Source organism: Triticum aestivum, chromosome 1A, assembly GCF_018294505.1.
Source record: "Triticum aestivum cultivar Chinese Spring chromosome 1A, IWGSC CS RefSeq v2.1, whole genome shotgun sequence".
NCBI lineage: Eukaryota > Viridiplantae > Streptophyta > Magnoliopsida > Poales > Poaceae > Triticum > Triticum aestivum.
The window spans coordinates 54,225,196-54,235,941 of record NC_057794.1 but is presented as its reverse complement, the minus strand read 5'-3'; the positions used below and the strand labels follow the sequence as shown (position 1 = coordinate 54,235,941).

The 10,746-nt window shown below is 44.5% G+C and overlaps 1 protein-coding gene and 1 long non-coding RNA gene across 2 annotated transcripts; one reads left to right on the top strand and one right to left on the bottom strand.

Moving 5' to 3' along the window:
• Positions 1 to 882: 882 nt before the first annotated feature.
• Positions 883 to 2,817, top strand: LOC123189444 (uncharacterized). The gene is made up of 2 exons (XR_006495855.1): positions 883 to 1,197; positions 1,440 to 2,817. It is a non-coding gene; the product is annotated as an uncharacterized lncRNA (long non-coding RNA).
• On the bottom strand, positions 2,710 to 9,821 carry LOC123189441 (phosphoinositide phospholipase C 2). Its single transcript, XM_044601857.1, has 9 exons — positions 9,357 to 9,821; positions 6,540 to 6,736; positions 5,689 to 5,824; positions 4,872 to 5,102; positions 4,062 to 4,291; positions 3,833 to 3,950; positions 3,570 to 3,713; positions 3,317 to 3,403; positions 2,710 to 3,213 (listed from the first exon to the last, which is right to left on the bottom strand). The coding sequence occupies exons 1-9, from the start codon at positions 9,675 to 9,677 to the stop codon at positions 2,920 to 2,922; spliced, it is 1,758 nt and encodes a 585-aa protein (XP_044457792.1). The 5' UTR covers positions 9,678 to 9,821; the 3' UTR covers positions 2,710 to 2,919.
• Positions 9,822 to 10,746: the final 925 nt, after the last annotated feature.

Genomic DNA, 10,746 nt, shown 5'->3' with positions numbered 1-10,746 from the left:
ACCAACTCGTTCTGCAAAATCGCAATCGATTCGGGGGCTAATGTTGGGGATATACATAACAGGTAGGCCCACGAAGGGTCGAAATATCATGAAGCATGGGGTCCACACAACATGTGGGTCCAGGTCAATTTCATACAGACACACTATCCACTCGGATAAGCAGCATACTATCCACTCGACCAAGCAACATACCATCCACTCGGATGACGGTTCACCACTCGACCGTACGACTCACTCGGATATACGAAGACCAGCAGGCAGCAAGGCAGTCGGCATCTTTCTAATAGTGAGGGCTTAATAGCGGGCTGGCATTATGGCATTCATACCCCACTTTGTAACATAGGAGGTGAGGGGGTGGCGCACTCTATATAAGCCACCCCCCACCACTAGACTCGGGAGTTTTTTTGCTTCCACCTCTCTCTCTTTTCACCATTAGTCTCATGACTTAGCTCAGGCATGGGGATCCGTTCCTCTCTCTCACACACATATTGTAATCTCCGGATATATCCTCAAATAAAACAAAGCCTCTCCGGAGCACGAGACGTAGGGTTGTTATCTCCACCGTGAGAGGCCCGAACTCGCTAAAACCACCGTGTCACCCATATGCATCTCGATAGATCATGCTCCGTTCTCCTACCCCTCTCTTACTGTCAGACTTAGAACCACGACAGTTACTACGGCCAGTTCAAGTTAGGGCGAAGGCGGAGGTGTCTAGCGAGGCGTGGTGGCGGCGGCGGACGAAGGGGATTGAGGATGAAGGACGTAGACGCGAGTGGATAGGGATAAACGTCAGTCGTTGAGAGCGTCCGGCCAGGTAGCACCTGGCCCACGTGCCCGACGTATCAAAGGGATTAACTGGGATCGCACGAGGCCCCCAAAATCCCGAGGCCCTCGATCAAGGAAACCAACACACCGTCATGTAAGAAAAACCAACTCGGCCGAGAAATCCCGCCCCGATTCATCAGCCTGATCTGATGCGAGCTGTCGCATGCCCCGAGAAATCGGCAATCTGAGCGCCGCCTTCCCTCCTCGTGTCTCGATCGTTCGCCGCCTCTTCTCCTCCCCCAGAAGTGCCTCACGTCTGATCTCCCCTCCTCCCCACGGAATGGCGGATGGCAGTGGACCAACGTTGAAGGCGGATCGAGCCTGGCCATGGCGGCATGGCGTATTGGCTCCCCCAGGTCTCCTCACTCATCCGTACGTAAGATCTAAAGCACCTTTTTATAATTCCTTATCCTAAATTATCGTGTACAGTATATTTTACATCTAGGATTTGGGTTTCAGGCAATTCTTACACCAATGGTAGACAGTAGCCGTGCTCATCTTCAAAAAAAAAAATCTATTGTGCTTCAGTCTGATGTTTTGGTATCTAGTCCGCGCTCCTTCTATTCACCACTCCCGCGTCAATTTTCCTCAAACTATGTATCTCTTCTGTTTAGACAGCATGGCAGGGCGTGGTGATTGAGCTTTGATTTCTCTCTTCGGGCTTGGGGTTAGGAGGCACAATCCAGTACACCTCAGCATCGCGGGAGAGTGGTGCAGCTCGGTTCATGATGGCAGGGTGAGGTGAGTTAGTTTTGTAGTTTTTGAAGTGCTTAGTTTGATGAAATAACGTAGGGTACCGAATTTATATTTTTTTTGTGATTAGTTAATTGCGCTTAAAATTACTACCTCGAGCAACCTGGATTTTGCAACCTTTGGACTTTTAGCACTGATATAGGGCCTGTTTGGGACTGCTCTGCTCCTTAAAATTCAACTCTGCTCCGCAAAACACAAGCCAAACAGGGATAGCTCCACGATATGCCACTCCGCAAAATACTAGAATCTGGGGTACAACTCCTAATTTTTTATGAAGCTCCTCAGGAGGTGCTCTAAAAAACTCTAGAAGCTGGAGTTGAGTGGAAATTACCCACCACTGCCACCAATAAGTGGATACCCCTTCGTTTCTCCGTCCTCAACCAATCAAATAGATCCTTTTCACCAAATTTTTCATTCTTGAAGCTAGAGCTAGATGGAAGCCAAACATTCTCTTTGATAGTGCTACAACTTCTGCTTGAAACTGCTCCAAAGTAAATTTAGTGGAGCGAAACTGATTTTGGTGAAGCGGAGCAGTCCCAAACAAGCCCATAATATGAGATAAGAAAGTATGCTTTACTTATGTTAGTTTGTTAGCATATGAAAATTTCAGAATTAAGGGCCTCAATTTGTGTTTCGCACCGGGGCCTCAATTTTCTGGAGTCGGCCCTGGTCTTGTGACTTCTTTTCTCCTATAATGTAAAGGCAGAGCTCCTGCTGTTCACGTCAAAAAAAAAACAATTCATAATCATAAAAGGAAAAGAATGCAATGTCAAAGATCCAAGGATCGTAAACAGGTTGTCATTCAGGAACACTCCCCCTTAACCTTGCAAACCACAAAGTCGTTTCATATCAACTCTATTAACATATTTCTAGAAATAAGGAACTTGGCTAGGATTTTGTAAACAGATCAGCGAGATACGCATGACTTCGTTTGCAGAATATCTTTATTCTAGAATACTTCGTTTGCATAATATCAATCTCCTAATTTTTCTGCAACTCATGAGCATAAGATAATCTTTGTTTGTAAACTAATCTAGGCGTTTCAGAAGTTATGTGGATATGCAGCAGAGAGCCAGAGAGCTTGCAACACTGAATTCAGCCTTTGTGTTCGCTTGAGTACTGTCCTTGGTATACTAGCGGAACAATCTTTGATCTTTCATTGGCTCACTCAACAAACACCCAATGACAAACAATAGTCGCACATTGAGTTCTAATCACATCATATACAGCACGAGCACGCGCACAATGACAGAGGCACCAACGAACAAAAATTTCCAATCTTTTTACACACACCACCAGCATCGCCAGGATCAACAGGGAAACGCCCGCGAGCTCGATCCTCTATGAAAACTCGAAGCGCATAAGCAGCTTTACCGAGCGCAGCGCCTCGCCGTCGCGGGCGTAGAGCCTGACGGAGCGTATCCCAGACCGGAGCTCCCACACCGGCAGGCAGGTCTGGCCGGCGAAGTCGTCCTTCTGGTGGTTGTCGGACTCGTGCACCTCGACGCGCAGCAACGCGAGCTCTGGCACGGACAGCGGGAACTCGAACTCGTGGTCCCACGTCGGTATCCAGTTGTCCATGATCACCTTGGTCTCCTTCATCATTGTGTCTGCAACCACTCCTGCTATACCCACCTGCACTTATTTTTCAGACGTTAGACATACATTTCTTCAGTAAGTAACTACATCACATTTCATCTCACTGATCAATTATCTGATGCACGAGGCAAGGACTGACCCTTGCATAAAAGTCTGGTGGCGAGCACTTGTCGAAATGCGTCTTGCGGAAGTCGAATCGCCATCCGTCTCCCATGTAGACAGTCACCTTCAGATGGCAGCAGCATTGAGAAGAAAACAAGTTACATACTGAAGTTACTGTAGCAAATCCGGCAAATAGAAAGTATTGCATACTGGCAGCAATTTAGCACGGTGTGTGGTAATTTTTGTTCGTGTGGTTCGTCATAAAGGAAATAAAATAAAAATCACTTCACCTTGAGCCTTGTCTTCACTGGTAGTTTGGATCTAGGGTCAAACATTTTATCCGTGTTCATAAGAAAATCAGGCTTTTTCACATAACCACAACCGCCATTTGCCCGGAACATCCCTTGAGTCAGCCATAGTTTCCTTCCATGGCCCTGCGGAATGTCAGAAAATTTCAAAGTCAAATGGGGCAACACATTAGTTTCGGTAAACTCGGTTTTTTAAACAAATAAGATCAATACTGCAGAAGCCGGAAGAAAGTGATAGATGCTACCTGCATGTTTGCTGCAACCATCTGAGCTCCATATCTCCATCCCATCAGTGGATTGTAATTGGATGAAGTAATGCGCGTTGTCTTTGGGAAAATCCGTAGCAAGTTCCTCTGTGTAAACCTGAAAGAAAATTACCGAAGATTTGTTAATCTATCGTATTAACTAAAATTTTATTCAGCAAGCGTTGAAGAAACAAAATGTCATACAAAAAGACACTTAAATTCATCTCACTTTATAATTTCAGATCCATGAGTAATGGTGGCCTTCTCGTATGCCGCCTCCCCCAAGCTCATCCGAGACACTTTCTCGGGATCAACCTTGAGATCCTGATCCATGTCGTGCTTTCTCCGGGTGAGGCTGATTGAGATGAGACTTTTATACTCCCCGTTAACCCCCAGTTGTACCTTCTTCTCCATCTCTTCATCCTCTTCCACATACCGGTAGTTGTCCTTCTCTGAAACCTGCACATCGGATTCACAGCTGTTACATCATAGACCTGAATATATTTAGTCTGTTCTAGTGCAAAACTTGTGACATTTCATCACTGTATTTTAGGCTTCCAATAATTTTTAGACCAATGTAATAATTTAAGTAAATTCCACTTTTTACCCCTGGGTTGCGACTTTCTAAGAGATTTCACACTATTAAAGAAAAGTCTTGCTACATTTTTTATCTTGTCGCAGATTTTACCTAATTTTATTATTTTCACCAAACTGAAAAACTGGATCTGACTGTCTAGTCGGTTGTCACATCTTCCCGACACATGCATTTGTCTTGTTAGTTTGCAAAAAATAATGAAATAGGGCAATAGTCATCACAAAGCCGCAACTCAAGGTAAAATGTCGCAAAAGGAAACAAAACGGGGTAAATTTTGTCACAAGATTGCTACTAGAAGGTAAAACCTTGAATCTTGTTTATGATTTAGTTATATATTTTGTCAAAACTATATCATTACTTATAAATTTCATATTTTCCACACGTAGAAAGATAATAAAGGGCAAGTACTGCAGAATGGAGACCATGCCAAGTAAAAGAGAATACCTGGCGAGCAGTAGCAACCTGAGCCTTGTTGTCGGGAATCTCGTCCCCCCACACACTCTCCTCCGCGCTACCATTTTGGGCCTCCTCCTTGCTACTCTTGGTTTCAAGGTACTCTTTTGGCGGTTTGGTTGATATGATGATCTTGCCCCTGAGGTCCTCGGGGGAAGGGAATACGGGCATTGCCTCGGACTCCGAGAGGTGGAGCAAGTCCCCAAATGTCTCCTTGATCATCTGTGACATGATCAAACACGCATTGTCATCATCGATCCTCCAAAAATTGCAGGGAAATTCAATGCTCTTCAGATACTGTTTTAAACCTTTTCTCCCAAAAATATATTGGAATGCTAAAATCCGACGTTAGATTTTTAGGCATGGCAAACCGAATGTTTTTTATGGCAATCTATATTGGCGTGAGGATGGCAAATTTAGTTTGCAAGCACGACATTTCCTGGCAAAAAAAAATGAACTGAGCCGGATTTTCATGCTTGCGAATTAAACTTGCCATCTTCGACAAACATAACCTGCCATGAAAAAATGATCGATTTGTCTTGCCTAAAAATCTGACGTTGGCAGGATATTCAGGTCCAAAATATAACTCCCATAAATAAAACATTTTTAAAATGCTCCAGCTTAATCTGGCCTTTGATAAGGCATGACATTTTATCGAAGACAAACTAAGGTTCACCGCAAAGAGGAAAATAAGACAAAACTAAGTTTTGGCATTTTTTTAATTATCAAATCTCCCCATGAATTTCGGAGCTGAAGAGTGCAGATGAGGAAAAGGCCAGTATGGTATTGGGGAATCCGGGGAACATACCTTTGCTACTTTGGCTTGAAGATGCGGAGTGAGGTGATCTTCGAGGGTGAGGATAACGGGGTATGGGGAGGAGACGAAGGCGTGCTCCTTGACGGTCTCCAGGCATTTCATTAGGTCCACCGGCGACGTCCATGTCCTACAAAACGCAAATCCACGTCACGTCGCTGGTCAAAGGTTTGCCACAACGGCCACCGCCATCGGTCGCCGTCACCGGCCGTTCGTGGTGACCATGCACTCTATCTCCGATCTAGTCGACGGTGAATCCCCCAAAACATTCCGTAACTTGGGCCTGTAATTGGATTAATTCTATGGTAAGTTGGGCCTACGTCAACATTGATCTCTGGCCATTTCAACATGATCCTGTAATATAGTTCCCTGAACGTCGTTGTTGATCAATAATAAAGTACATCAAAGTTCTCTATAAAAAAATCGTCTTCACTTACTTGTCAAAAAATAAAAAACTTCGCTTTCACTTGTTCTCAGCAAATAAAACTCTTCATTGTCAATTGTTCTCAAGAAAAAGAAACTTCACTTTCACCTTTTAAGAGGTTCACACCATTAGGCTTAAGCTGGCCCTGGTGTCATTCAGAACACCAAAACGTGCCAAAAAACATGCTGTCGTCTTTGATCACGTTTTCTCTGGATGAAGTAGACGTTGTCTTCAGCCTCATCATCATCGATCGACATCTAATCATGTGTTTGTTCTTGTTTCGTTTTCCATCGGATTGCGGACGATTGAATGACCCATCAATTTTTTCAGGGGTGTATGCCGAGCCCGAGTGTCGTCCGGTAGCCGATTTTTTACCAACAAGTGCAAGTGAAAATAAAAAGTTCATGCGTGCAACTGGTACCTGCCGTGGAGGACCTCGACGTCGTCCTTGGCGGCGTTGGGCCAGAGGTCGAGCTCGATGACCCTGACGCCGTCGCGGAGGGCCTTGGCGATGGGCGCCTCGCTGCACCCGCTGCTCAGCTGGTTCCCGGTCAGGTACGAGTTGTGGCCCGTGTAGATGAAGTAGTGCGACAGCGGCAGCCCCATGTCATCGTGAACCTGCACGCACGCACCAAATTCGGTAAATAATCCAACTGTGAGATAGCTCCCCGGTACCAACTGTGAGATAGGCGTATATACGGCCAAGAGGAAAGTACGGTTGCAGCTACCAAATACGTCCAATAATACGCAATCATACGTCCACATCGGACAGGTCAGAGTCGGGCCGATCGACGGATCCACGCACACAACCGTCCAAACATTCTATATGGGCCACCTAAATACTTAAATTCATATGATTTGATTTCTGTGCTATATACTACTCCCTCCATTCCACAATGTAGTGCTTCCTCTATCCCCGTGTTTCAACTTTGACCGTAAATTTAACTATCAAGACCGATTGCGGCGGGAGCAAAAATTATATCAGTGAATTCGTATTCGAAAGAAGTTTTCAATTATATATTTTTTTTCTCCCGCCGCAGTTAGTCTCGTTGGTTAAATTTATGGTCAAAGTTGGACCTCGGGAAGCGCGGGCGCACTATATTTTGAAATGAAGGGAGTACTGAACAAGTCATGATATTTTTCAACAAATTAATTCTCTCTGGGACTTAAATAGCTTTGGCGGTTGAGGAAAGAATGTTTCTGAGGAAATGTTAACCAAGCCAATAATTTAGCCAAGGATCTACACATATAAGTGGGGCACCCAAACATCGCTATTGAACAATTAATTCATTCCGCAAAAAAGAAAGAATAACACGAGAGCTGAAATAAGTTATTTCCAGCATTTTTTAGGCAGACTTTTGCTTTAGCTCACCGGTCATGGTTCAGTATATATGATAGTTTGGTTGGACAAATATCTCGCGAATGAAGTCTGGGAGGAAATGTTGGCTACCTAATAATGTAGGTGGTTTAATGGGAGCATTACGTGTATATTCGTTTTTTTGGTCCATGTAAAAAAGGAAAACTGTATACCGAGTTCAACAAAGTTGAAGGGTCATGCTTTTCTCTAGCACGTATTCAAGTTTATAGACGAATGCTATTTTGGTCTGTAGCTAACTGAACAATAATGATATAATATATTTTCTTCGTTCTTTATCACTCTGTTCCAAGAGCAGTTGCAGCTAGATCATGTATGTCCAATAACAAACCCGCCCACACTTCAAGACCAGACCATGTGAGACCCATAAAATTCTACACAGATGACGAGCTTGGTATCCAAGCATGTCCATCGAATCATTCATGCTGCGGTGTTGACTGAATTCTTATTTGATGCTTTTATATTGACTTGTTTTTCTAGACGGAAATAGATGTACGTACCTGTTTAAGGACGCTCTAATAATGTGATCAACATCCCATTTCATCAGGGCACTTTTTGATAAACAAATAATCACTAGACATAGTGAGTTAGGCAACCACTAACACTAGCTCAAAGCGTGGGGGCAGGTGATTTAGTTCACTAAGCACCTACACCTCCTGTCCTTTAGTTGTTTAACCTCACATGTTGCATGCATGATCGTTTTAGTGATGCTTTTTAGAAAAAGCTTGAATCTATATATACATGTAAATGTTTGCGGAAACGTGGGAAGTGGTCCAATTTTGATAGCTTTATTCACTGCCAGCGGGTCGAAACTGCTGCAAAGTGTAAAGTGTTTGCTTGTATATAAGCGGAACATTATCCCTCGTCCAACAAGAGCAGATAAGCTTAAGAACTCTGCTGATCCTTATTCGACTATAAAGTAGTTTTAGCTCTGAACTGATAGAGTTACATGCATATCATGAAATTTAAAGTTGTGCAGAACTCTGTGTAGTTTCAAGAATTAGAAATGTAGCTGTGTAGTTCTTGCAATATCATCGCACACGAATTTTAGAATGTTCACCTACCTAATTGGCATGGAATCTAAATCCTACGGCTTGTATGGCCTGACTCGTATTTCATAACTAAGATTTGACAGATTCTCTATCAAGTTTACACAAGAGATGCCCTTCAATCAATCAATCAATCAATCGCATAATTTCCGAGAAAAGAAAAACAATTCTCATGATGATGATTACTAAATGTACTAGCTAGGTCTCTCTGCCAAATAACCGAGAGAAGCAGAAACAAAAGACAGAAACCCTTGTGGCTAGTTAGAGCTAGTATGCGGAAAGATCCTAATTTTGGTGTCACTCTCTAGCATGGGGGACATCGCACAAGCTGCTGTATGATCCATACACGAGGGACATTGCACATGTGCCTAACCTGTTTATCAACAGTACTCGTGACTCAATTTATGACTCTGGTGCACCGTGTTGACATAAATGGAGGAGCTGAATCATGTTTGCAGAAACCACCCCATTTCTTTATAAAATCATGATCTACTCGACTTTGTTACTGGCCTAGCCATATCTGACCAGCAATCAATCAATCAGCATAAGTGATTTTAAACAGAGAAATAAATTAGTCAGCCCACTATTAACCAACATGTTTAGAACACTCGATGGCACCGCAGAGAACCAAGTTTATGTAATTTACCAGTAGAAAAATATTTCAGGATCTTTGTGCAATTCAAAGCATGGAAAATCGTAGAAGCTGTTTCCTTGGAAAAGTTCTCTCTGACATTTTTTAAGGAAGAAGATAACAGTTTTGATTAGTACCGGCGGATCGATAGAGGTGTAGGCACTAGGCAGGTGGCGAGCCTACCCCACGGCGAGGATTGAGGGCGGCGTTGGCGTCGCTGCAGAGCCACCGGTGGAAGCCCTCGACGGTGAGCCCGCCGCCCTTCTTGAGCAGCCGGTGCTCCGCCGCGAAGGCCAGGACCTCCCTCGCCGCCGCCTCGACGTCGTCGTCGCCGGCCTCCCCCTGCACCTCCCGGAGGAACCTCCTGAGCGCCTCCTCCCCGAGCGCGCCGCTGCCGCCGTCGGCGCCGGCGTACGCCTCGAACACGTCGCCGATGGCCTCCGACGGCTCGTTGGACGCCGGCCGGAACCGCCGCAGGAAGCAGCACACCCTGTACGTCGTCATGGCCGGGCGGCCTCGCTCCACGGCACGGACGGATGTATTCGCCCTCTGGCTATGTACAGGTAGAGTGAACTGATTCTGGTTTGGCGCGTCCGTGGGTGCTAGCTAGCTGGTGCACATCGCTCTGCGTATATGGTGTGTGTGCGCGCAAGGTCTCTTCTTGTTATGTATCCACTGCCGCGTTGGTTGGCGACAATATTAAAAGCAGCTCGTCAGCAAAAAACAAGTACAGGTGTAACAGGTAATAAAAATAATCCAGCGTAACACTGACACGTGGCTCTAACCTCACACGTTGTCCCTGAGGCAAATTTTCATGTTTTAACCCTTTTCTGAAACCTATTCGAGATTTGACCCTAGTTTGAAAAAAAATCGAGATCTGACCCTTTTGCTACCGCCAGAGTCCATGGCGGTAGGGTCTAACAGCCTACCGCTAGGGACTTTGGCGGTAGATAACATCGCTACCGCCAACCGGGCTGATGGTAGCCTGCACAACCCTACCATCAAGGTGATTGGCGGTAGGCACGAGCACATATTGTGTTCAATACTTAAGAGGTTTTTGACGGTAGGGCATGCAACCCTACTGCCAGAGACCTTGGTGGTAGGCTGTTATACCCTACTGCTATGGCCCCTGACGGTAGCAAAAGGGTCAGATCTCGAATTTTTTTTAAAGTAGGGTTAAATCTCGAATAGGTTTCAGAAAAGGGCCAAAACACGAAATTTAGCCTTCCCCGCAAAAAACCCTCACATGTTGTCTCTTGCATGCTGGATGAGACTGTAAAAAGCGCACGAATAGAAAGAACAAACAGTGGGAATGTCATGTTGATTGATTTGGATCCTAGTCCTATAAGATTTGAATATATTTGATTGTATCATAGAAAAAATAAAATATTTTTTCTTAGATCTTTAGGTGAATACTAGATTTCTTATGGAATGTAGTAGTACATATGGTTCCTTAGAGAAAAATTGTATAGCATTCAATCCTATGAATGAAAGATCAATGCAGAAATAAAAATCGTAGGACTCTAGTCCTCGGAAAATTCTATGAAAAATCCTTTGAACCAAAAAGGCCCTG

Bases quoted from the DNA above. Each gene is read 5' to 3' on its own strand.
- LOC123189441 (XM_044601857.1), bottom strand. From the start codon at position 9,677: ATGACGACGTACAGGGTGTGCTGCTTCCTGCGGCGGTTCCGGCCGGCG. The intron at 4,292-4,871 runs GTATTCTCTTTT...TCCGATGTGCAG, and splicing joins AGGTTGCTACTGCTCGCCAG to GTTTCAGAGAAGGACAACTA. The intron at 3,951-4,061 runs GTGAGATGAATT...ATTTTCTTTCAG, and splicing joins CATGGATCTGAAATTATAAA to GTTTACACAGAGGAACTTGC.